Here is a 27,505-nt window from a genome sequence, read left to right on the forward strand (position 1 = left end):
AATTGGCTGGGAACCACCTCAGCCTGAGAGCGAGCAGATTTTAATCTGCTCGCATTTATTGAGGTAATTTAGTTACAGTTTGCCAAAAGCCTTGCATTCCCAGGCGACTTATCCCACAAAGGGGGCACTCGAATGGCTCCACCGTGCCACCGTGCCAGATCACAAGGTGGTCCTTCAGGCATCCAGACTGGGGCGTAAGGAAAATTGATGGTGGGTGGGCCTCAACGGAGTGCCAGCCTCTTGTGGCCACAAGGAACTATGAGAGGCTTCTGTCCTTTGACAAGGAATATTCTTGTGGTTTCCCAGCACTAGTACACCACAATCTCTTGACAAGACCACTTTGAATGGACTTTAGAAGCATGTACTGTACTCTAAACCACTTAAACCCTTGGGGGTAACAGCTGGTAGTCAACAGTTTCAAACAAACAGAAGGAGTGGAGGTTACAGAAGTTGGCCCTAGCACTGGGAGCTTCATTTATGATGGTGCTCCTTGGTATGGATTGGGTTGATGCTAGCCTTGAGTTGGGATCTGGGGATCCTTGGAATTACAGACTACAGAGATCAGTTTTCCTGGAGAAAATGGATGCTTTGGAGGGTGCTCTTTCTGGCACTGTATCTCACTGAAGTTCCTGATTTCCCCAGGATCCCCCCTGGCCCTGCAATTCTCCAGGAGTTTCCCAACCTGGATTTGGCCACCCCAACCCCCCACTCCTTGGTGGTAAACAATGAAGACCTGGAAACCCTCCTGAACACTGACACCTTGGTACTACATGTATATAAGGAACAACCTGCTGAATCTGACTAAAGGGCCATCTAACCCAGCAGCCCATCTCCTACAACCATCAAACCAATGCTTCTGGGAAAGCCATAAACAGGAAACATAGGCGCGATTTTCTCCTTGTTGCCATTCTTCCCATAGAGATACACTGTTCCTGGACATGGTGATTCCATTTAGGCGTGACAGCCATTGAGAGCAAATTCATGGAGAATGTATTCAAGTCTCATTTCATCTAGTGGCCCATCGCTGCATTGGTGGGCAGCAAATGCCATTATGAGTCACTGTGTGGAGAATCTCTGACCTGTGCCTTAGAACTTCCTGCCCATTGACTGAATGCCTCTGGGTTTGAACTTTGTGGAAGAGGGGGGGAAGGGGAATTTTAAATCCACTTTTTCCACAGCATGCATAATTTTATAAAGCTCTATACAATTCCCCCGTTAAGTCTTTTTTTCTCTTTTAATTGAAAAGCCCTGCTTGCGGTGTAGTAACAGAGACTTTGTGCATTGCAGAACTTCAGATAAAATATTCAAAGAGCTGCCTTAATCTGCACGGTGAACCCAAGGTCCTCTGGCTTCCCAATATGCTTGACCGGCATACACACCACCAGGTCAGTTCTGGTTCGGCCACCAGCATTACATATCTTTATTACATATCTTCGGCCACCACATTGTCTTTTGCATTGGATTTTTAAGGCACTACTACTATGTATTCTCTAATGCATTCTTATTAGTACTGTTCAGGACAGGTGGATCATGCCCAGCATGGATTTTACAAAGAAAGGGAAAACAAGGGTGGATACACAATAAGTTTGCATGCCCCAGTCATACAAAGCAAAGACAATTTTCTTGGCCATAGCATCAGCATGATGTGGCAACTCTTCTCTGGGGCACATTGTTTATGCCAGGATTATAGATCGGCACATGCTCTCTTGCCGCATTTTCACAATCTGTCCCTTTCTCCTTTTTGTTTTCATCCACAGGGGAAGGCTGAGGGACAGAGCTTCTGCACAGCATGCAGGTTCCTTCACCAAGAAATCGAATCAGGTAGGAAGTGATAAGAAAGGGAGACAAGAGCTACTGAGATGGATCTGCGACTTGACTCAATCTCAGGCAGCTTCGCATGTTCAGCGACAAAGTTCGGATTTCCTTCCTGTTGCCAAATTTGTGTCATAACCTCTGCTATTACCAGACACTCAGCACTCCCACTATGCCTACTCAAGATTACATTTTATGTAACCCTTTCACTCTTGGCTGCGTTCCCAGCCAATGCCCTGCTGTGTCTGTCACCAAGCCCCCTTTCCCCACCCAGAGGAATTCTAGTCCCCACGGATTCCATATTATTATTTCAAATATTTATATCTCTGTCTTTTGGACGAATGACATCTAGAGCACCTTATGCAAAGGTTTTAAACCAACATTTGTCATCAGTTCATAGTCAGTACTTCAACAGATAATGTCTGGGCCTCTCCTGGAAGGTGGCATATGGACAGAATAACCAGACATTTGTTAGCTGATAGGTCCCCAGAAATAACGGAACTGGTGGCCGAATTCTTGGCTACTGTGATACAAAAGGACAGTCGGCTAGGCAAGAATCAGGTCTAGATCAGGGGTTTGGATAAGCTTTGCAGTAAGAAATCTGATTTTAATTAGTAATTGTTTTTAAAGAACAACGATATGTCCTTCTCTTCTAGACTGCTCAAAAACAGGTTCAAAAGGAGGAATTCCTTACACCAGTGAACTTTCTTGCTCTATATTTCTAGCTGAGTATGTAAAAGGAAATAGAAACAGAAAAGGCAACTCAAAACAGCTACGGCGTTAAGAGAAGCTACTTTTGAAGTCAAAATTAAAATGGATGCCAAACCAAATGTTGCAAAGATTTTAAAAGTGTATTACAACACATTTCTTTGCTTTAAAAAACACCTAAAAGTCAAAACCCAGCCACTATTCTTTATGTGAAAGAAATATCATTTGGCAGGAGGATAGGGGGAACCAGTGGAAACTCCTATCTGGTCCTTGCTGGAGCTGTAAGCCTGTGTTAGGCCATACCACAGCAGAAAATAGGGCCTATTTGGTACAAGAGTGTTCCCTTGCTTCCACCGTGCATGCCTGTTGCTCTGCATTGATTTTTCTCTCTTCAACGCTCAGTTTGCTTCCTGGTTGCAGTTTTTTCAGGGTTTCTGAGAGTGCCTTGGTGCCAATTTGTCCCTTGTTTTGCTTCCAAGCTGAAGGTATTTCAAAAGCATACAGAGTCCCTTTAACTTACCTCCTACCCTTTTGCCACCACTCGAAGTTCACTCCCCACCCCCACACTGAGGTCATTCCACCCACTTTTCACTTTCCTGTCATTGAAACCAGGTTTTAATTCATAAGATAAGCCATCTTCTTATCCCAGGTATATAATATCTGTTGAGTCACTGTTGTCTACATGTTTATTCACTTTCATATCACACACATACACACAGGGTATCAGAGAAAGCCCAGGACATTTTTCTCCAGGCCTGTGGGCAACCATATACAAAACATAAGTTACTACTGGAGTTGGAGTCTCTAGTTGAAGAGCGGGAGAGATTGACTTTTCAGTGTCTTTACCTTGGCTCTGTTCTTTTTCCTGTCACACAGGTTGTAAACAGGTGACACTTCTAACACAGCGATGCAGTAATGGGGGGAGAGGGAAATCTTCAGGGGCTTTAATTGATTAATCAGACTAAGGCACAGAAGCAGGCCTAGGATTTTTTAAAAATGAAAGAGAAACAATGCAAGCTCTGCTTGTCCAAAGTGCGGGCCTTGTGATCAAAGCGTTGTGCTGGTTTTGAAACCTCACCAGCTAGCTGCTGACTACAAGCCAGCCTGAAATTGGCTCGCTGTGTTTATCTGCTGGTAATCAGATGTTTTCCCATAAATGATGCTGATCCATCTGCCATATGACTTGGCCCCTTGGCTGGCCATGACTGTGCATGCACGCACATACCCCCCCCCCCCATCCCTCCGCAGGCATTGGAGTCCACACTGTGATAGAAAAGCTCTTTTGTTGTGTGCTGCCGTTGCCCAGCTCCTTCCCCTGACGGCATTGAAGCAGGGTATTCAGGAAGCTTATCTGGCCTCTTATAACCCTTCTGAAAACAAAACCATATGGTATGGGGCCCTTTTGCTTTCTAAACTCAGCGATCTGAGATCACCAAATCTTTTTCTTTTAACCTGTTCCTTATCTGACTCTTAGCTAAAGGCTAGAAATATTTGGCCCAAAACAAAGGCTTCCTATCTAGCCCTGTGTCTGCATGGGCACCGGGAAAGAAAAAGGGACATGCCCAGGTGTTTAACGCTTGGTTCACCGCTTCACTACAACCTGCTCTCCGTTTAGACATCCCACACTGTAAAATGTGAATGCCGCATGTTATGCATGTGGACAATCCACGCTAAATGCAAAGGATGGCTTGAAGGCCAACCAGTCATAAACTGGATCTGCTAACATTTCATGCCGTTATAAACTGAGTGCTGAAAGAAAACTATACCTTTGAGTTAAGTGTTCCTATATGATGGAGGCACAGGCTAGCACCTTATTAATCTAAGGTAAAGGTAAAGGTATCCCCTGTGCAAGCACCGAGTCATGTCTGACCCTTGGGGTGACGCCCTCCAGCGTTTTCATGGCAGACTCAATACGGGGTGGTTTGCCAGTGCCTTCCCCAGTCATTACCGTTTACCCCCCAGCAAGCTGGGTACTCATTTTACCGACCTCGGAAGGATGGAAGGCTGAGTCAACCTTGAGCCGGCTGCTGGGATCGAACTCCCAGCCTCATGGGCAGAGATTCAGACAGCATGACTGCTGCCTTACCACTCTGCGCCACAAGAGGCTCATCTTATTAATCTAAGCCTTCATATAAACTATTGTCTCCGTGTATAGAACAAAGGTCTAAATTTTGACACAGATAGAAACAAATGTATATTTATGGAAGGGAAAACAAGTGAAGTTGAAGTCCATTCCATTCCTGAACCTACCCAAACCCACTCACTTCTGTTCCTCGACTGAAACCTGTCAAAGGTCACTGGGGTCCCCAGACAAAGTTTCCTTCTGAGACCATTTCCGCACCAGGAATTTGCTGCAATTCACCACTCGTCAGGTGGGAAGGCAAGTTCCCATTCTGCATGACAATGGCCCGACACAGGCCCTCAGTTGCCTCAGGTCAAGGGAATGTGGATAAATCGGTGTTCCCTTTTCTGCCCCACCCATGCCTGATGTATGGTGTCCCATATGGGACAAAAAATGCCCCCAGGTGGCTTTGTAATGCTGCGCAGAGTGGCAGAGCTGTGGGGAGCATTTTTTTTTTTTTAGGAACATGGTATTGTGTACCAGTGCAATGCTGCATTCTTAAACAACAACAAAATAGAGGTCCGCGCTGTCCTGAAATGTGGCAGAACTTCGCTGCCCCAGCTGTCATGTGGGAACACAAATCTGATACAGGCAAGGAGCAATCGGCAAAATGCTTTCCTGTGCAGGAGCAGGAAAAGCCAGGGCAGCCTGCCCCAGATCGAACAGCAGGCTGCAGCCCAGGATGGAACCCCCTGCACATTAAACGTCTGGGTGTCCCCTCACTGAGACCCAATTCAGACACCATAAGAAAACAAGTGATTTGCTCATCTTTATGGGCCCTCAAATAACTAGGGCCCCTGGAATTCTGCCCCCCCCCAACAGCCCTCCTCTAACCCTTTCCAGCTTCCATCTCTGACCCAGATGGTTGTACTCAGAGGCCACACCCAGGTGCCTCAATTTTCTGCTTCAAGTGTTGGCAACTGGCTCGTCTTTAAAATAATATAAACAGGGATTCGGGCTATGCCAAGCTCCCCCCCCCCCCCGAGTTTAGATGTTCAAAGCAAAGCAAAAAAAACAACAACATTGCATAGCTAGAAAGTTTCTCTAGATTCTTTGGGTGGGGGGCAAAGGACCAGTCGTGGCAAATGGATACACAGAAAAGACCTCATGGCGACTTAAGGAATTTGGAAGGAGTCCAGATTCTTCGTTAGCAGGGATGCATCAAGACTTCCTGTCAATCAGGGCTTGAAGCGGCGAATGCTGTCTTCTCCTCTGGCTTGTAGTAGGTGGGCGAATTTTTGTGCGCTGTTTACATAAGGTTGTTGCCTCAGCCACAGTCTCCGGAATGAATGAAGAATGATCTGCACAGGAATGTCTGCTATTCCCTGACAGAGGTTTTGTTGCCAAGAGAAGCATCTCCCCCCCAAGCAAGGATGCTAGTTATTTAAATATTTTAATTCTTTTCCTTCCCAATGGGGACCCAGAGCAGGATACAAGTCTCTCTTCCTCCACTGTATCCCTACAACAACCCTATGAGGTAGGTTAGGTTGAGATAGAGTGACTGGCTAAAGGCTACCCAAGGCGCCTTCATAGCAAACTGGGGGTCTGAACTCTCTTTCAACCAGGGTTTTGTGAAGCCCTGGGCTTTCTTGATGGTCCTGGAAGGGGTTCCTGAATGGGTGGGCGCTAAGTAATTTTTAATGCATTGTTAAAACCCATTAAACATTTATCAGGTGATATGACCATATATGGTCGTATCAACCCCTGAAACGGCCAATGATGGGCCTGGAGGGGGTGGGAAGAGAAAGGGCCCAGATGGGCATGTCCACAGCTATGCTTCCCAACCATATCCTGTATGATGGCTCCACTTCAGGCCTGAAGAGTGTTTCAGGGGTTTCTCAATGGCATAAGAGTTGAGAAAGGCTGTGTAAGAATATGCAAGACCTGTAGTGTGCTTGATTTACCAACATAAGAATATCCTACAGGGGACAGCAGAGATGTGTAGTTAGCATATTTAAATTAGGAATTACCTTATATTTTTCAAATACTCTCCCCCCCTGTGTCCTTATTGGCTCCGTTGGAGAGGCCCTTGAGTACACTTCCTGTCTGCATTTCCTCCCCAGCCATTAGTCAGCCAATGAGGATGCTCACCGCTCTTCTTTACATAGTTGCTTCTCTTCTCAATAAAATTATTCTAAGCTGCCGGATCTTGCTCCTCTTTTGCAAATTTAAACTCTGCCACCATAATCCCGGGTCTCCCAGATCCTGTCCTGACACTAACCACTACACAATGCTCCAGTACTGGGGTGGGAGGGATGGCTGCCAACCTCCAGGTAGGGCCAGAAGTTCACCTTGAATAACAATTGATTTCCAGATTACACAGAGAGGTTCCTCTTTGGGGAGCAGATTTCATGCAGCATTGCATCCCTGCAAAGCTCTCTACAGATGCTGCCCTTCCCAGGCACCATGCCCCCAAACGCCAGGAATTTCTCAAGGCAGATTCTGCATTCCTATAAAACAGCGGTAGTCAACCTATGGTCCTCCAGATGTTCATGGACTACAATTCCCATGAGCCCCTGCCAGCAAATGCTGGCAGAGGGCTCATGGGAATTGTAGTCCATGAACATCTGGAGGACCACAGGTTGATTACCCCTGCTATAAAACATGTACTGGACCTTGGACAGCAGCATGTGGCCTTCCACAGTATAGCTGCCTATACTCACAGTGTGCTTAACTTTGCAATATTAGATGCATCAAATTAACACTTTTTGTTCCCCATCCATTTCAGTTTTTCATGAGTGGGTAAAGACTTGTTTTGGTTTTGTTTGGCATTCCTCCAATGACCCCCCTTTCCCAAACAATTTTTTAAATTTGTGTTCTTAGGTATTTGTATGTATTCTGGCTCTTTTTTCATGATGAATTTTGGGGAGAGGGGTTAATGGTTTTAAGACATGATTTTACCATGTCTGTTTTGATTTGTCAGCTGCTGAGGTGGCCCTTGGGAGGGCAGAAAGGGAGGATATAAATTCTGTAAAATTGATTTTTTTTTTTGAAAAATTAACTCCTGGGATTTTCTCAGTTCTGAACTTCTCACCCACAGAACGATCCAAAGATCCACAATGCAAATCCATGATGGAGACCCAAAATGGTAGAACTTATGGCCCTCAATGAAGTCAGTCAACAAGAGGTTTAGAAGAGACAAAAGAAAATACTTCTTTCCTCAGCAAATAATTAAAAAGTCAATTTCACAGCCAGAGAATGTAGCAATGTATTTATTTATTAGATTTATAAGACCTCCCCTCTCAGCCCAGCCATCTTAGGGCAGAGTACAGCCATAAAAACATACAATAAAACACATAATCAGGTAAGCTATCTAAAACAGCAACTGGAGTCCTTGCTCCTAGGCCTTGTCACATTACCTGTCATGTTTTCCCTCACATTCCTCACCACATCCAGGGTATTATGAGGGAGAGTTTGGGGGAAAGGTCTTCGATATTTCTGGCATGCTGTCCTCTACTGAATGCCTGGCAGAGGAGCTCCCTTGTGCAGACTCTCTTTAAAAAGGGATGAGACAAATTCAGGGAGGATTGGTGCATCAGCAGCTACTAGCTGTGGGGAACAGAGGGAACCCCGACCCCACCCCATTCTTAGATGAATACCGGTCTATGAGGCAGCACTGGGGAAGTCTACCTTCCATGTTCTGCTGTTGGCCCTAAAATAACCAGCTGGCTACCATGTAAAACAGGATTCTGGATTGAGAACTCTGTTTTACAGGCCCTGCAGAAGTATGCCTGCAAATTGGACTCAGAGTCCAGTGGCACCTTTAAGACCAACAAAGATTTATTCAAGGTGTGAGCTTTCGAGTGCAAACACTCTTCCTCAGACTATGAACTACCATCATGACAGTGGTTCATAATCTGAGGAAGGGTGCTTGCACTCGAAAGCTCACGCCTTAAATAAATCTTGGTTGTCTTAAAGGTGCCACTGGACTCTGATTGTATTGTGCTTCTTCAGACCAACACGGCTACCCATTTGAAGCTATCCTTGGGGGGGTGTTGACTTGCCTGTTTTTGCCCGGATAAGGCATGGAGTTAAAGGCTGTTAAGTTTTTAAGGTGCGATGATTAAGAAAAATATTAAAATGAATATTATTAGACCAACTTTTGATTGGCTTTTTCCCATCCTTCCCATTTAGGACACCCCTCTACAGCTGACAGTATCCGAAACAGCTATTTTGAGCCAGCTTTGGATGGTGGGTGAAGCTTTCTGGAGTGCAGAAGCCCACTGCCAAGGTAGCTGGTCCTGGACTCCCCTTCCCCAAGGAGCAGCCCAACTGAAACAGCCCAGCTGAAAACATTCCCACTTCTTACCTGTGAGAGCCCCACCCAAGCCCAATATTAAGGCAGGCAGCAGAAGCGATGGCCTTGGCCACTCCTAGCAGCCTCTGGGAATGCAGGGCTTAGGCGGGGAATGCTTCATTTACCGAAGGAAACCTTGGGCCAGGGTTTGCCTACCTGTGTTACGCCTTGCGATTGCTTAATTCATCCTTCACCTTTCCCATGCCAGCAACTGCACAGGAAACGGATGTGTTGTCTAGGCTGTATGCCAGACCCTCAGAAGTTCTCACAACTCTACTGGCACAACTCTTCTTTAGGAACTGTGGCCCCTGTAGATGGATCCAGCCCAGTTCACACCCCGTGATTGCGACTCTGAGGGGCAACTGCACAGGGGAAAACTGCTCAGGTTCAAGTATCATCTGCCTGTGGCCCTCTGAATCTAAACCCACCTGTGTAGTGGCAGCCCTATGATTACAGCACTGCCTCCCCAGAGAGGTAAGGTTACCAACCTTCAGGTGGCAACTGGAGACCTTCTGCTATTATAACTGATCTCCAGACAGCCAAAAGACCAGATATGATGTGTTTGTGGATCTGCTGAGGACCAAGTAGAGCACCACGTTTCCATCTTGACTGGAGGAAGGCTCCAATTTTGATTGGGGGAGTGGTAGGGCAAGGGTAGTCAACCTGTCCAGATGTTCATGGACTACAATTCCCATGAGCCCCTGCCAGCATTTGCTGGCAGGAGCTCATGGGAAGTGTAGTCCATGGACATCTGGAGGAACACAGGTTGACTACCCCTGAAGTAGAGGTCTATGGTAGGAGCCAAGCAGATGTGTAATTGACCAATGTGCGGCCAGATCCCATCTGCCAGATCTAATCACTTTGTGCGCACTGGCAGGAAGATCCATGGTCTGCTGTGTGTGTATAAACGTTGGGGTTTTCCTGTGGGTTTCCAGTCTTGTTGTTGGGACTTGTACACTAGCAACTTGTACTCCAGCTGAGATCATAAGAAGAGCTGTTCATACACCCAGCGGCCTGGCTTCCTTCGAACCCATGGATCTAACCAGATGGCTGTTTTGGAGGATGGACTCGACAACATTACACCATGAAGAACTGGCTCTCCAACCTGAACTCTGCCCTTCCCAGGCTCTACCCCCCAAATCATCAGGCAGTTCCCACCCCACAGCTGGTTACCCCTCACCTGGCCCCCTTATTTTTTATTTTTAAGAAGCCATTGAAGATGCCGTTATTACTAGCAGTCCTAAGTTGTGGATTTAAAGTTGGGGTTTTCATGTTTTTGATGTATCATATTCTGCGTGTTTTATCTACCCTGTAAGCTGCCTTGAGTTCTGTAAGGAAGAAATATTAAATGTTCAAAATAAATAATAAGGAAAGAAGGTTTTGCTGGTTGTTGTGGGTTTTCTGGACTGCGCGGACAGGGTCTGGTAGTTTTAGTCCCTGACATTCTGCCAGGTGGCTGGTATCCTCAGAGGTAGGAGACGCCAAGATGGGGAAGATGGGGATCTCTCCATGCCAAAGGATGGAGTGTGTGAACAGCTGCAGCTGAGAAAAAAACGTTTCCTAGTTCAGTCCATCACCTGGGAGACTCCCAGATAAGACCGAATGTGATGCATTACACATGTGCACACACCAGAAGTAAATGAAATGTCCAGCAACTGTTCACACAGTCCACACTTTGGCCAGTTACTGGTGAAATATCAGGGACAAAGTACTGGGCCATGGCTACACAGCCTGGAAAACCCCCAGCCACCAGCTGTGAAAGCCTTCCAAAATTCAGAGGTTTTGCTGTGCCCACTCTTCACAGGTTTGTTTCTGCAGACTGAAGGCCATCTGCTTGTCTGTGACTTGATATTTCTGCCTGGTATGGACTGCATTAGCAGGGTGCACCATCAATTCCCAAGGGCTGACAGCAGAAACCACACCGGAGAGCGTCGTCCCCATAAATGCCCCACACGTTCCAAACGACCTCGTTTAGTGTCACTGACACACAGGGCCCTGGCCCGGTTTGCTGAGGCAGGGATTCAAGAGTTAGCCCAAACGTTTATTTTTAGCAAGGGATGGCTGCCAATCGATTGATCTTTTTTTAAACCAGGGCAGCCGGACTTCCAGTGGGATGTCATAATGGAAATGTACAGCCCTGAGGCCTTGGTGGGATTCCTGGAACAGCGAGTGAGCAGGGAGAAGGAGCCGAATGAAAGGGTGTCAAGGCTTAAAGTTAGGGGATTGGGACAAAATACTAGAACTCAAGAGCATTCACTGAAGCTGGTGAGCAGTAGGTTCAGGATGGACAAAAGGAAATATTACTTTATATTGAGAATGATTAAAATGTGGAATTCGCTGCCAGGGGATGTAGTGACGGCTGCAGGAATAAACAGCTTGAAAAGGGGATTACTAGATATTCATGGAGGATTAAGTCTAGCAGGGGCTACTGGCCATGGTGGTTGAGGGGAACCTCAACATTCACAGGTACACTAGTCCTCTGAATCCCAGAGCCAGAAGGCAACATCAGAAGAAAGCCTTGGTCTTTATGCCCTGTTGTTGGCCATCCAGAGGAACTGGTTTGCCGCTGTTTGAGACAGAATGCTGGACTACTGGTCTGAACCAGCAGGGCTCCTCTTATGTTCTTAATGTCTTTTTCAGAAACATCCTTTTTCTTCCTCTTTCAAAAGAGAGATTTTTCATTTCCTCTTTGAAAGGATATCAATGCACCTTTGGGGAGTTCACTTTTGCAGTTTTATGTTTACACACCAGGGTTTAGGGTTGCCAGGTCGCCCCTGGACACCAGCAGGCGATGGGGGGAGCATAAGGTTGGGAAGCACCTGGGAGTTTTCGGGGAGGAGTCTGGGAAAGTCAGGGACCTGGAGGCTGGCATCCCTATCTCCGGTACTTGGCTGGAGTCAAGAGATCAAGTGCGGGCACCCGCCCCCAGGCAGTTGATACAAGAACAAGCACTACCAGAAGCTGCCAACCTGTTGTGGCAATATTCATCCTGCCTCTCTTGCAGAGCAAGAAAGCACATTGCACTGTATAAATCGGTGAGTGAAACCCCAAAGGGGATACTGCTGGAACTGAGCCAGAAAAAGCCAAGGGGCTTGCAGGAAAATTAAGAAAGTAGAGTGAGAGAAAATAACACAAGCACTGTGGCATTAACTGCTGATCCAGCATTATTTCAGTCTATATAACCGATAGGCTCTTCTGCGATCAATCAAAAGCACTGCTGGGCAACAGCCCCAATTGGCTCCACCCACATTCCAAAACCACTTAGTAGGCACCAAGAAAGGGGCTAGAGGGCTTGCAGATGGCATGCTGGGGAGCCTCTTAGAATGGTAAAGGCACTGTCCACCCTTACAGCTTTCTACCTGGACAGAACACCCAGGTTAGAAAATGACCCAGCCAGTACACTGATGCTGAACTTTGGGATGTTATTTTTTTTTTTAAGAACATTGAATTAAATATGTTTGGGGCTTTAAAGAGATACTCCTAGAGTCTCCCCTCAGAAGAGATTACTCCCAAGAGGTATTTTCAAGCGCTGTGAAAAGATCTGTATATCTGGAAACTATCTACTTTACCAAGTGCGTCCTTGGGATAGAACACCCCGGGGCCTGGGCAAAATTTTTTACAATGTTTAAAATGAATGCGGTTATTTTGGGTCTCAGGGCCTGGGTGTTTACATACTGGAAAACATAATGTCCACTGCAACCATGTTTAAAAATATTTTTAGGAAATTCTGAAATACATTGATCTTCGACTTGGGGTGGAAATGCCGAAGACTTCGAGCAGTGTAAGTTTTTCGGAGTTCTGCCAGAGTGCTAATGGGCAACGAAGGACGTGGGTAGCTGGGTCTTTACATCTGAGTGGATCAAAGGTTCTCAAGCCTTACACGTGCCTTTGCATTGCTCAAATGCATCAGGACAGGCACTACGAACAGATTGAAAACACTGTCCCAACCAGGACACAGAGAGCCTGGAAAACAGCTACCTCCATAATGAATAATCTGCCAATTGGTCTCTTCAAGCAGAAGACACTGTGATTATTTTTTTTTTTAAACTACCCCCACAAATCCATAGAGAACACAGCGGTTCTTTTAATGCCAAAAATAATTAATATACAAAGCTATTTGGAAAGATATAAAAGGCATTTAAAAAAAGCACAGTAACAAATTCAATAGCTTTAAAACTGGCACCATTTTTTTTAAAAAAAAAACCTTTTTCCCTGAGATTTATGCTATTGCATCTTCATTCAGAGGTTACTTAAATTGCATGACTGCAAAAATGGAAATCAAGAGCTCAATAGGCTGGTCCCCATAGGGCTGTCCCATCTTCAGATCCGACCGTACAGATGCATCTTAAGGATGCAAGAACATGTTTGTGGCCAATAGAATCTTGCGCTTTGATTGGATCTCAATGTTCCATGTACCTTCGACCAAGCCAAAAGTGGTCTTCTCACCAGTCCCCACCCTGCAGCTTCCTCTTGTTCCCCCCCAACTCTAAAAAGTTGCTCTTGGAAGGAGCAACTCCTTGTCCCTAATTTAGTTCTGCACCATTACTCCTTGATGGTTTGATTTGGTGGCCATCCAGATAACAATTGGGGTGGGACCCATTTGTACCTGAGGTCCATACACTGAGAAGGAAAACGTGTTACCTTCTAACTCTACGGACCCCACAGTGCTGTTCCTTTCCTTAAAGACCTGCCAGCTGAGAATTACCATTGTGTACCCTCTTCTACATAGAGTAGAAGGCAGTCTCCCATAACTCTGTATACCACAGGCTACATAGGGCCACCTTCAAATTTTACACATGGGGAGAAAAGTGCAGCAGAACCGCCACAAATTTGTTGACTTGAAGTGGACACTCAGCACTTCAGGGCAACTCCCGAACATGCTATGGTGGTGAGACTTCTGAAATGGCTTCTACCTATCCAAGGCTCTTGCTTTTCCTGAGAACACATCGGCTTTTGAGAACATGGGGATCTGGCCAGGGTTATGGAGGGTTTTTGTTGGCCTTCTTCAGCAAAGAGCTGGCAATAGCCAAAGCGCCGCCTTGGACAAAACGCACAAAATTATCCCCAGCTAGCGGTCCCATGGCATAGAGTCCCTTCTCATGAATCGATTCGTAAGTGAAGGGATCTATATCGATTGGGTTCCTCTTGGAACTGACCGGCTGTTCGCAGTCTACCGCCAAGTCCACACCATTATTGGGCAGGTAAGAGAGGTTGGGATTGGAGCCAATGAGAACAAAAGCCATAGAGATGTTGAAGACTTTCTGGCGGCCGTTCTTATCTCGGAAGATGCACTTCCTGTCCTCTGTGAAGGACACTATGTGGTGCTCGGGAAGGCTGATGTAGCTCTCATACAGTCCTGGCCCAGAAGCCACCTCTTCTTTCATCATCTGATGGACTTTGTGGTACTCAGGATACATAGTTTTGGGGAGTTGGTTGAAGATCAGAGCTGGATCGTTGACGCTCCGCCGGAAGGCGTGGATCACCGGGATGCTGCAGTGGCGGGCAAAGAGGATTGCATCTGCTGCCGTAAGTCCAGCACCCAGAATCAGAATTGGATCGGACATTGTGCCAATCTCCTTGGTCCTTGCAGCATCTTCCAGGGCAGAAAGCTTGTGGTGGACAAAAGGAAGGTTTTCTCCTTGGACTCCAAGCCAGGACGGACTGTCATAGGTCCCTGTGGCTAAAACCACATTTTCAGTACATACAGAGAAAGGCTGCGTGCCATTGACGGTGGTGACAAAACCCTCAACTTGGAAGAGGTTTCCATTTTCTTTGTCATTGTCTTGTGGCATCTCAGAAAGATCCCATCTAGAACCACCACCTCTTGCGCCCTGACTGCTGTAGTCAGCATCCACGCTGAGGCTTTTCACAGACGTCACAACCGTTCCACAGAAAAAATTATTTTCTAAACCTTTGTTGGCCACGTAGTATTGGTAGTACTGAACGATATCGCCAGCTGTGGCCCTGTTGTTCCTGAAGCCTCTGCAATGAAAACATCACTGTCAGTACTGTCTTAATATTCAAAGGAAGACTCTGCTATGGAAACTGAGCCAAGGGGTTGGATCACTGGGTTGGATCCAACCAGGTCTTTTGCTCAAGTTGAAGTATTGGGTTGGATCCAACCAGGCTTTTTGCTCAAGCTGAATTATTGGGTTGGATCCAAAGCTGAATTATTGGGTTGGATCCAACCAGGCTTTTTGCTCAAGCTCCCCCAACCGCTTGGTCACTCTAGTCCTCATTTCACATCACTTTTATCCACACAGGTCCCACATTTCCCAGCACAGATGCCATGATCCCTAGCAGAGTGGGGGAAAGGGCCTCCCTCCCTTTCTTGCCAGTGGAAAAACATGGCAGGATCCAACCTACTCTGTCCTGCTAGCAGCAGATTGCAACCGGCTTAAAGAGAATTCAAGAGTGCAAATGGAAAGCCAGCTGCACACATAAGAACTTCCAGTTCCCGGAGTTTTCGAGAACCGCCCACGAGATAACTGTAATTTTGCTTAGACGTGGAATGAAGGTGTGTTTGGGCTTGTGCACTAACCCAACAGCTTGAGAGATCTTGCCAGCTTATCTGCTGGTGTGATCCTGAATGGAGATGGAACATCCTCTTACGAATAAGCTGTTCCATCCAGAAGGGTTTGGAAACTGTACTGTTACCCAGAGAAGATTCTTATCCAGAAGTCTGGAACTTTAAGCAGAAGGAAACGGCACCACCTTTCCTCCCCATTCTAAGCCAACATTGGGAACATTTCTGCCTATTGCTACATATTAGCCTCCTTGGAGTTTTGCCAACCACACAAAATACAGGTCTTTACATTTTTCTACATGCTGAAAGAACGATCTGCTATGTTTCTCCATATTCAAAGAGAAACTGGACCTCACTCTCCCAGAGGTCTGCAAATCACTTCAAGGAAAACATCTCATTTGTTGACTGTTTCATAAAAACGGAAGGAAATCTTACTTTTTCTTCCTACTCATCCAGTCTTTGAACTGAAGGTCAGGAAGCCCCATCCAGTCTCCCCGGCTCAGCGTGAACATAGACCCCTCAATAGACTGAAAAGAGAAAGGAGGGTCAGACAAATTCTGTATTTATATTTTATGCTTTTGTCAAAAGTTTCGGTCTGTCTTTCAGGATCAACACGGGGTTTACATATTCAGTGGCTCAGTTCAGACATTGTGCAACGCCATGGTTGTATTCAGCTCTGGTTAGTGGGACTACAGTTTGCCCAGGTCCATCAAGCAGGATCTGAAACTGTCTTAACTGTGGTTTAATGCGATGTCTGAGTGCAGATATCTTGCCTTGATCCTGGATCGTTCTTTGGCAGCACTTTCTCAGGAAACACAGGAGACAAACTCAGGATTTGTAGAGAAAATCCAGGAAGTGAATGACTGAATGTGAACTCGATCCTGGTTTCACAAACGAACCAAGTGTTAACATTATGGATGGAGCAGAGTTGTTCTCTCTTGCCCCGGAGGGACGGACCAGAACCAATGGGATGAAATTAATTCAAAAGAAATTCCGTCTAAACATCCGGAAGAAGTTCCTGACAGTCAGAGTGGTTTCTCAGTGGAACAGGCTTCTTCGGGAGGTGGTGGGTTCTCCATCTTTGGAAATTTTTAAACACAGGCTGGATAGCCATCTAACGGAGAGGCTGATTCTGTGAAGGCTCAAGGGGGTGGCAGGTGACAGTGGATGAGTGATACGGTTGTGAGTGTCCTGCATAGTGCAGGGGGTTGGACTAGATGACCCAGGAGGTCCCTCCCAACTCTATGATTCTAAGAATCTATGAGCCAACAGCTGTCGCTTACACAGAATGCTAAATGACTGACAAACATTAGCCACATATTCAAAGGGAAAGCCATGCTGGGGCAACAGAACCAACTTTGAGTCCAGTGACACCTTTAAGACCAGCAAAATTTAATTCTGCATTCCTGTGCATGCACACTTCTTCAGAAACATACATTGACAGGCAGTATTTTATGCAAGGGGAAAAAGAAAAGGGTGTATACATTAAAAAAAATTATGCAAAGGTGAGGGAAAACTGAGAGGAAGCTCCAGGCAGCTGAAGCAGCAGGGAGGAGAAATCTGAATCCTTCCCAAGAGGAATAGCTCCACCGTAGCGAGCTTCATGAGGCTGTTGGAAACTCCCAGCCGCTGCCTGCCCTTCCAAAAATAAAACCTGAAAGTTGACAGGCTTGAAGGGGGAAGCACAAGTGGTCGTTTACTGGCTGGACATAAATAAGCAAAGCCATGGAAACTAGGTCTGCGCACTATCAACAAGCAGAGCATGGACGTTCGCACGCACAGACTTCTAACTGACTGGGCAGAGTGCATTGACCTAGCTTGGGCCGGCAGTTCTGGCCTTGCAGAAATGCAATGGCTACACCACACAGCCACATTTAGTAGCACCATGATCTCTGGAGGGTGCACGGCATTGCCTCAGAACCAGAACCGTCTGGACTCCGGGGTCATTTGCAAGATGGTTAAAAACTCCTAGGAGCGGAGAAAGTTAATTTGGGTGGCGTTAGCAAGTCTGGAGTAGGTGCTCTAGTCACCCATGAGACTGCCTTTTACTAAGTCAGTATATATAATAAAAAGAAGCACCAAGTCGGGCTATTGGGCTGCCAAGGTGGGTATTATCTATTCCAATTAGCACCAGCCTGCTTTCCCCACATGGGCTTCCTGATCATCTTCACTGGAAATGCCAAGGGTTGAACCTGAGACGGCAGACATTCAAGACAAATGCTTCACCACAAAGCCACGATTCCACCCCTAGTCACTGATGCATCAAAATGCCCTTACGTGCCAAGCTCCTCCGGGAAGGTTATTGCCAAGAACCAGATGAGGAACAGCACGGTCGGACTGGTGCCACCATGTGAGAACAGAATCTGCCGTCCCACCGAAGTCAGTATCTGGGCGTAACAGAGCATCAAAGAGAAGAGCCACAGGGCTGGATGATCTCCCTTCTAAACCTTCAGACAGGTACTCTAGATCCTGGAGATGGGAAACAAGAAGCCAACCTGATCACAAACTTTGGACTGGGACTGTTTTTAAAAAAATCAGGCATTTAACCAATTCCTATCGGGCCAATAGGAGAACTCCTGCATCCATCCCATTTCAAACCTGTGTGGCTCCTCATACTCCCAACTGCACAACTCAGATGACCTCAACTACACATTGACAGAATGCACACACAGGGAGGGAGAGTGGGCACACTGGCCTATTCGTGGAGGTGTCTGTACAGATGTCCCTTCTCCAAGACCACCGATATCCTGAATGATAAGGGGGCAGCCCTGAGATCTATAATGGCCAAGAGTGCATGGGTGGGCATATCTTCAATACTTCTAACTAATTACAGCCTTCCCACAAGTAGCCTTTGGAGACCCTGAGCTTAGACAGCTCCCCGTTAATAGAAAATATTTCATCAGCAGAACAGGACTCATCCACCTCACTTCTTCTTACTGCAGATCTACCCATAATGTCGCTTCTGAGGAACACGGGACCCTCAAGAATGCCACAATGGACACATTGGGGAGTCTGTAGCAGGAAGAGGGAAATGATGAAAATTACAACTTCCCTTCCTGCAATCTCATATCTCTCATAACTGATGCTTGAAAGCTGATGTCCCATATCAGTGACTGAGACACAGGTGCAGCTGCATCCTACCTTCTAAGGATAGAAGCAACCAACACAACCTCCTGCTAAGCCTAGAAGGGAAACGTGAGGCCACAGGATCCTTCTATAATTGTCAGAGAGCTACAGACATTCTGGGATGTCCTGCCATCCCCTCTGACATTTGTCTTGAACTCATGCCGTACCAACCTGGTCCAAGATGGAGATTTCAGGAGTTTCTTCCAGCTTCCTTTGTAAAATGGGATTGGGGTGAACACAGCCTCTGCGGACGTAAGGGGTGTAGCCGGAGAGTAGGTACGATAAGCAGATCCCTGAGGGCCCGTTTCCTGAAAAGAGAAATCCCTTCCTTTGTCTAGTCAAATCAGATATACAAACATGCAAAGCCAAGAGCAGGAAGGAACCAAGTTGCCATTGTTTGGAAAGATCCAGGTACGGCCCAGAACTGGTGTAGCAGCTCTAACAATTTGAGCCATTCGTCAGGTAGATGAAAGGAAATACTTCTTTACACGATGAGTGATTAAGACATGGTATTCACTGTCAGAGGATGCAGTGATCCTCACGGGCATAGATAGTTATAAGGGGGATTAGAAAAATTCATGGACAACAGGTGCATCAGAGGCAACCAGCCAGTAGAAGTCCGAAACCCAGGGCCAGGACACAACAATGCCCTATTGTGGGCCCTCCAGAGGAACTGGCTGGCCACTGTGTGAAACAGGATGATGGGCTAGATGGAGAACTGGTCTGATCCAGTCGGGCTCTTCTCATGAGGATCCCAATGAAGATCTCAGCTGTGCCACAAATGCACTTGACTGGCCATAGGCAAGACTGCCTCTCCCTCAGCTCTGCTGCTCAACCAATCATGTGGACGAGCTGTTCAGCTGCAGAACCCCTCTCTTGTCTAGATTAATATTTTACAGCCTCTCTGCCCAGCCCAGCTGTCACCTTCGGCAGCTCCATCGTCCACTGCTCATTCAAGTTTGCCAAAGCTAACAGCTGCCTACTGCAGGGAAGCGGGTCAGGGTGACACAGCAACCTCCCGTGGTGTTCAGAAGGCGCATGCCATTTTGCATGATCACCGTGTCATAAAGCCCAGCAGGGAGCAAAGGTGGCCTGTGGGCCATATTTAAAGCTCTCCGGCTGTCTCATTCTTCTATCGAAGGAGAGCATCACAGAGACCGTAGGCTGTGAAAAAGGCAAATAAGCCGATTCTGCATCAGATCAAGCCTGAATTCTCTCTAGAACAGGCTTTCTCAGCCAGGGTGTCATGAAACGCTAGGGTTTCTGGATGACCCTGGAAAGGTTTCCCGAATGGGTGGAAGTTAATTAATTTTTAATACATTTTTTAAATTTGTTAAACATTTATCACATGATATGACTGTATATGGTCAGGACAATCTGACACCCCCCCCAATGGCCAATGATGGGCCTGGAGGGGAGGGGGCTCCAGGTGGGCTATGCTTTCCAACCATTTGACATCCTGGGATTTCTCGAAGCCTGAAAAATGTTTCAGGGGTTTCTCAATGATTAAACCAGGGGTAGTCAAACTGCTGCCCTCCAGATATCCCTGGACTACAATTCCCATGAGCCCCTGCCAGCATTCGCTGGCAGGGGCTCATGGGAATTGTAGTCCAGGGACATCTGGAGGGCCGCAGTTTGACTACCCCTGGATTAAACAGTTGAGAAAGGCTGTCCTAGAAGCTAGAATGAAGGGGGGGGCTGTCGTACTTTGCCCGCATCAGAAGATGAGATTCACTGGAAAATACCAGAGCTAGGGAAAGTGGAAGGGAGTAAAAAAACCCAAAAGCCCAAACTTGAGATGGACTGATTCAATAACGGGAACAATGCCTGGCTGTTAATGATTGGACATTTGGAAAGTTATTAATTCATAGGGTTGCCACAAGAAACCTGTTGGCACACAACAGAGATAGAAAGGCTCATTCCATGCTGGTGCGTTGAGCCACTAAGTGCCCAAACAGACACATTTCATGTGGCCCCACCACCCCACCCTGAAAGCTCCAGGACACTTAGAATGCAAGCAGGGCCAGTTTATCCATGTAGCATGTGCTATAGGCCTCCCCCCCCATGGACCAGGGCCATAGCTTCTGTCCTCCCCCCTTTCCCCTCTTTAAGGACACTCCGAGTGACACCCCTTTCCCCTCTGCCCTCCGTCTGGCTGCTCCCACCATAATCATACCCTGCTGGGGCCCCACAAATCCTTAAATGGGCTCTGCAAAGTCTTAAACCAGTCTTGAATGCAAGCCAAGGACCCTGAGCCTGCAGGGAACCCGATGCCAGTGGTGAGGCCATAAAGTAAAATGGGCAAAAGGCCTTCTGAGCTGGGAACAGGGAAGAGCCGTGCCACACATGCGGCCAGTTGCAACATCCTCTCACCACAAAACAAGCCGCTGCCAAGGTTGTAAATCAGAGCCTGTCTGGGCCTTGGCAGGAGACAGTTCTCCCTCTCTCTTCCCGCTGCCTTGGAAGCTGACTCCGCCTGCCCTTGGAGGATTGGGCCGGAAGCATTGGAGTGAACTTACCTACATCTCAAGGCCCTGCTCACCAGTTCCAATGAATACACATACAATATGTGTGCCCCATACACTTGACTTTCCTTCATATTTGCAATGAGGACTTCTCGTGTTAGTCAGCCAATCAATTTGAGCCAGGGGAGGTTGCTTTGGATTCAGGCCAAACCAAAAGCAAGCTTGGTGAGATAACCAGGGATGACCGTCGGTTATATTTACCTATGATCACCACCGGAAGAGGCTTAGCGCTGTTCTGATCCAGATGAATGTGCAACATAGTGCTTTTCTTTCTGTCAGCAGATTTCCGGAGCACCACCAAATCCACCTGCAACAATACGACAAAACAAACAGGCATTACTCCAGAACGTCCTCCCTTCTCTAAGCATATGACCAGTAACATGCGCTATAAACCTGGAAGAATGCACCGAAGCCTGAACATTTATTTCAGGGGCTCCTCCACAATCAAAAAGTTGAAAAAGTCTGCTATGAACTCACAAAGCTGCAATACCATATTGTGCCAGCTGTCAGCTGGTAAACACCACTGCATGTCAGCTAAAGATGGCCAGATGCAAGCATCTGGGGAAGATTCAGCAACTACTAGAACATCCAACAACAAAACCCATGGCTCCTTTTCAGCTCCCTCAAGTCTATCCGTTTGCAGATAGTATTTTATCAAGACAGCCTGAAATTTTAGGCTGTTTTCATTACATTACATTCTTCTCCAGTTTTGCAGTCCTACTTTATTATCCCGTTTATCCAGCTTTCTAATGTGCCCAGTGTTTTTGTACTGCCCCTTTTATGACACCCCTTGCCCACTCTTTTTACTCAGTCATCATATTATTTTCCTAATGGCATTCTTCTCAATTGTGTCATCTGCCTTGAGCCTCCGTAAGAAAGGCCAACAACAAATGAAACCCATAAAACAAAACGTTTCATATACCCAACCCCTCAGCCTGCCCTCTTACACAGAATCCGAACCACCAAATGGAAACTGCATAGCCGTGTGGGAAATAATGCAACTTTTTAAAAAGCCTCTTTGAATTATGAGCCACAGGGAAGAAACCCTTTTCGTGCCCACACCCAAAATGGTTCTGTGCAGCTTTGATAGATAATCTTGCAAAGTCCATGAGGAGCTGATAGGATGGCCCATTCTCTAAGGCAGGGGTAGTCAACCTGTGATCCTCCAGATGTCCATGGACTACAATTCCCATGAGCGAATGCTGGCAGGGGCTCATGGGAATTGTAGTCCATGGACATCTGGAGGACCACAGGTTGACTACCCCTGCTCTATGGTGGGGCTTTGAGATCCCCCAAAATTACCACTGATCTCCAGACTACAGAGATCATTTCCCAGGGAGGAAATGACAGCTTTGAAAGGCAGACTCTATGGTATTATACCCTGTTTAGGACCCCCCTTCCCCAGACTCTGACCCCAAATCTCTAGGAATTTCCCAAACTAGAGCTGACAACTGTAGCTGTTGAACCTCCATTCTGACTTGGTGAAGACAATTCACATTCTCAGTGCACAAAAGGCAAATAAAGGCCTTGCCAGTTCCAGGAGATCTATACACCCATTTTGTTCAGTTGTTGATACTTTGTTAAAGGTAAAAGTATCCCCTGTGCAAGCACCGAGTCATGTCTGACCCTTGGGGTGACGCCCTCCAGCATTTTCATGGCAGACTCAATACGGGGTGGTTTGCCAGTGCCTTCCCCAGTCATTACCGTTTACCCCCCAGCAAGCAAGCTGGGTACTCATTTTACCGACCTCGGAAGGATGGAAGGCTGAGTCAACCTTGAGCTGGCTGCTGGGATTGAACTCCCAGCCTCATGGGCAAAGCTTTCAGATGGCTGCCTTACCACTCTGCGCCACAAGAGGCTCTTGATACTTTGTTACTGTTTTTAAATTGTATGTTAATTTAAATTTAACTTTGTTCTTAAATTCAAAGGATTTACGTTGCATTGCTGTATTTTATATGATGTACACACACAACCTTAAGCTAGCTTGCTAGGAAAGCAGTACAAAAATGAAATAAGTAGCAGTATAGTAGTAATAATAAAGGAAATGCTGTTATTAGCAAACAATATTTTTACTAGCAGAATGCTTGATTCTTAGTTATAGCCCTGCCATTTTTCCTAACTCGGTAGAAGGCATGTTTGGGATGCTCGCATGTCCTCTATGCTCATTGTACAACTAAGGTCAAGCTCACGCCTGAATGCTCAGGAGCCACCTGCAGTTGCATGCACAGAAATGACAACAGCAATGGAATTTTCAGGGCACCCACCTCCGTCACAACCATCCACCCCCTGGAAATAGGTGGCACATAAACTAGCAAGGCACCAAGTATCTCCTGTGCATGTGCAAATCTGCCAAAATGTACTCAACTTAATGGCAACATGAAGGTGCCTTGTATTTGACTGGTGGAAAGCCTTGTCCACACTCACTGGCCATAGCTCTCCAGGGCTTAGAGATTCCACACTGCCCAGTACCTGATCCTTTTTAACAGGGAATACCAGGAATCAAACCTAGGCCCTTCTACGGACCAAGAACATGCCTTGTCATTGAGCCACAGCCCAACCCTAACTTATCTTGGGCACCCTGAGAGAATTCCTTCTTTAGAGCTTCAAAGCCAGGGAGGTGGGGCAGAAATTCTTAGAACAACCCTTCCCCTCATGAGGTTCTTAATCATCAATGCATGACTGGTACGACTGACATTTCTGCAGAATGCACCGAGGGGCAAAAGAACCCAAACAAACAATATTGGGCAAGCTTCCAACAAGAGCAGGCCAGCCTTCTGTACATTGCCCGCTTGCACAATTTCATTTTATTACTGTAACCTGTTTCTATACCAGAATCAGATGCCACCACCTAGGGGCATATTAAGGACATGTCCGAAGGTTCACTTCACCCAAGTCGCTCACTGGAGATGGGAGTTTCAAATCACTTCCAGGACAAAGCAGATATATGGGGGACTCTTCTGCGTACCATGTTGATTTCTGAACTTTATACCGTGCCATGGCTGTGCAGTTGGCTGCAGCTTTCTAGCCACTATACCCAACCAGCTGAGTTGAGAGTTTAGTTAGGACCTGGGACACTAAGCTGTGAAATTCAGGGAGTGATGCTGGACCAGAAGTCACCTTAATTTATATGCACAGCTGCCTCCACTAGCCTTTCTCAAAATTCCTAAAGTGGCCACAGGCTAAGCAAGGTTGGAGGCTCTTGTTTTATAACTGCTTTGGCTATATATACTCTCTTTCATTCACTCTTCCCAAGCAACTTTGTACCTACGAGAACACAAATGTTTCTGGAAGAAAGGTTTCCGAGCAAGACCAATTTCATTACTGGTAATCTCATCCTATTCACCTTTGTTCATTCTGGCTACAGAGCCCACAATATTTCCCTTTTATGATCTGTACAAAACAGGTTGTCAAAGAGACAACATAGCCCATCTGCTCTCCATGCAAGGGCACGTACCTGGTTCTCAGATTTCCTGGCAATTATGTTTTCCAGTACAAGAGAGGCTAAAGGGAGAGATTCTAGCAAGGGCACACTGAAGAACATTGGGAAGGAATGCATTTCTCAGTGATGGGCTGCAATTCCTTGTAGTGTACAGCAATCTTGAAGGGAAGAAAAGTTGCACATGTATGGTCAAGGGATGTTCTGGGAAAGTATGACCAAGCGTGACGCGCAAGATTGAAGAGTAACCAGGCCTTTACAGTGCCAAAGTGAAGTCTTGAGACAAGATGCCTCCGCACAGGTACATATAATTCAAGTCTTCTTCACTCTGAAATGCAGCTGCAGTTGGAAGAGGCCTGTCCAAACCAGTGTCTCATACAGGATGGGCTGTGCAGGTCTAGACATTCTAGAATGGGGTGGATCGGACAAGGCTATTTAAACCTCCTTGGTGTGTGGGGAGAGCATTGTCTCTCACTAGTACTCCATACATGTAAAATACAGGAACACTGATTGATCAGCCTGCTCACCAACTCATGCCAGCCTGGAACCGGAGACAATCCAGGAGGATCTGGCTGATATTCAATAAAGCTACGGTTTTAGCAACGCACATCTAACAACCCAAAACTTTTGCTCACTGTCAAATGTCTTCGGCAGTTCACAGGCAACGATGGGCCCAGAACTCTGAGCAGCGCTGCTTATTCTCATAAGGAGGAAGTGCCTGTGTTTGCAGAAAGCACACTTCGCTCATAATGGACTCAGCCTGGCCCACAGTCATTGGAGGACTGAAGAAATGGGCTCGGGCTACATAAAGCTGTAGAGCGAGGAGCGTGCAAGTCAACTCAGGAGGATACATCATAGAACTGCATCTTCAGGAGTCCAGGACACTGAAGTCAGTTGCCGCTAGGGCCAGGATTCCCTTCTAGTATTTATTACAGTACTTAAGTTCAAAAATACATTCTTCCCCATGTCTAATTATATGGCCCAGGTCTTCAAGTCACTGTGCTGGATCAATAGGGCACATTTGGATCCCCCTCCCCGGTTTTAACAGAAACTCACACTGCTGATTCACTTTTTAAAGATTATACACATCAGTTGTACATGCACATATATTTGGCTATAATGTTAAATCCATCTGTTTCCAATTGGATTTGACTGTTCCGCTAAGCCTCAATTCAAACCCCTTTTCAATCCCAGAGTTGATTGAGTGATCACAAGTCAATTTCCTGCTCCCACCCTGGCCTACTTCGCAGGACTGTTGCAAAAGTAAAAGCATATGAGGAAAGACCTGTGCATTCTTAAAAGTTCTTTTAAGGATACAGATTTTACCTCCCTCTGCTCAGAAAGGGGGGGGGAGGTGTTCATGCTTTAATTCAGAAAGAAAGTTCAAAACTGCAAGCTGCAACATGATCTCTTAGGCTGAGGGGGGGGGGGGGACATGGTCATTCCAGAGAGGCAAAGGTGGCACATAGCAGACTGTTGCATATGCCAGCGTTGACAGACTGCACCCCAGGAGGATCTGACACCCAGTCTGTCAGGATACTGATTAAATGCAAGACATATGTGCAATATCGGCTGCTTCCCCCTGGCTTTTTGATTCAGACACATCTAGAACCGTGGCTGAGAAAAATCAGTGTGGCATAGCAGTTAGAGCATTAGACTACAAGGGTCTGGAAAACCCAGGCTCCATTCCCTGCTCTGCCATGGGAGCTCGCTGGGTGAACTTTGGACCAGTCACAGACTCTCTGCCTAGCCTACCTCCCAGAGTTGTTGTGAGGGTAAACAGGGAGAAGAGAATGCTGGGAGCTGCTGTGGTTTCCCTTTGGGCAGAAAGGTGATATATATACTATAAATTAAGCCAGTGACATCAACTTTTAAATGTCAGCCGGTTTTCTCCTTCATGCCGTTGCAGGCCAGGCGTCCACACGGCTCAGTCATCCACCGGCCGCTGGGTTTTGTCTCCCGGGAGTTTCCGGGATCTGTCTCCGCCTGCCTGCCTTCCTTACCGCACTGCTCCCGGGATATAACATTACATAACTGCATCCGCTCGCAGCGTCTTGCAGTTCCCAGCGCCGCCAGCCCGCAGATACGCAACTTTAGTCAGGCGAAGGCGCCTTCCTCGCTACGGACTGATGCTCCCGCGCCGCAGCCAAGGCCGAAAGTCCCCGCCTGCGCCGACTGCAGCAACTTCATCTCAGTCTCCCGCAGCAGCAAGGCGCTCCTGCGCCAGCCTTTTAACTACCGCCTGCAGCCAAGACTGCCCTACCTTGCAGGGCTGTTGTGAGGACATGAAGGCTTTGGATGGCGGAGGGCGCACCGCACGCACATGAGAATCACCAACTGCTCAGGTACATCCAGAAGCGAGTCCATAAACCGCGCCACCCCGCGGGGGACAAGCCCGGTTCCCTCCTGCGTCTAGCAAAACCCGGCCTTTTAGCAGCTTCATACCCAACCCGGTTAGCGCCGGCTTTTCAAAGAGCCGGCTTCGGGTTACACGCCTTCCCTCTTCACCAGACTCCTCTTCCTCCGTGGCCAAAGCGAGAGGCAGCCCTTCGTCCCCTTACCTGGCCCAGGTGGCTCCGCGGGCAGAGGCGTTCCAACAGGTGCCGCTCACGCCGGCGAGCACTCCTCCGAACGCAGCAGCCGCGGGTCGCCGGCCCGTCGCCGGCGTTTAAATACATTCCGGGCGGCCTTCGGGAAGAAGGAGGCGGGGCCGAGCGCCCTGGGGGCGGGGCCAAGGGAGCCGCTGGTCAGCATGAGTCAGCAGCTGCCGCCCGCCTCACTTTATGAATGGAGGCGCGTGGGAAAGCCAGCGGTGCGGGGTGAGCGCGCGCGGAGACGCCGTGACGTCTGTGGCCCCAGGCGAGTGCGCAGCGGCTGCTCGGGAGTAAACCCCCGAGGGATCCACGGCTGCAGCCCGGCCGGCTGGAAGGTTGACCGTCCCGCTGCAAATCGC

General features: G+C 47.3%; 1 protein-coding gene across 1 annotated transcript; it reads right to left on the bottom strand.

The window, feature by feature from the left end:
• Nucleotides 1–12,999: 12,999 nt before the first annotated feature.
• OSGIN1 (oxidative stress induced growth inhibitor 1) lies at nucleotides 13,000–27,261 on the bottom strand. The gene is made up of 6 exons (XM_077310091.1): nucleotides 27,114–27,261; nucleotides 21,318–21,423; nucleotides 18,763–18,899; nucleotides 17,743–17,934; nucleotides 15,901–15,992; nucleotides 13,000–14,921 (listed from the first exon to the last, which is right to left on the bottom strand). Exons 1-6 carry the CDS (start codon nucleotides 27,228–27,230, stop codon nucleotides 13,919–13,921), a joined length of 1,647 nt encoding a protein of 548 aa, XP_077166206.1. The 5' UTR covers nucleotides 27,231–27,261; the 3' UTR covers nucleotides 13,000–13,918.
• Nucleotides 27,262–27,505: the final 244 nt, after the last annotated feature.

This window comes from Paroedura picta, chromosome 14 (assembly GCF_049243985.1).
Source record: "Paroedura picta isolate Pp20150507F chromosome 14, Ppicta_v3.0, whole genome shotgun sequence".
Classification (NCBI taxonomy): domain Eukaryota; kingdom Metazoa; phylum Chordata; class Lepidosauria; order Squamata; family Gekkonidae; genus Paroedura; species Paroedura picta.

Excerpts from the sequence above, each read along its gene's own strand:
- OSGIN1 (XM_077310091.1), bottom strand. The coding sequence starts at position 27,230 with ATGTATTTAAACGCCGGCGACGGGCCGGCGACCCGCGGCTGCTGCGTT. Across the intron at positions 17,935-18,762 it reads AAATCTCCATCTTGGACCAG|GATCTAGAGTACCTGTCTGA; the intron begins GTTGGTACGGCA and ends TCCCATCTCCAG. Across the intron at positions 14,922-15,900 it reads TGGATGAGTAGGAAGAAAAA|AGGCTTCAGGAACAACAGGG; the intron begins GTAAGATTTCCT and ends TTTTCATTGCAG.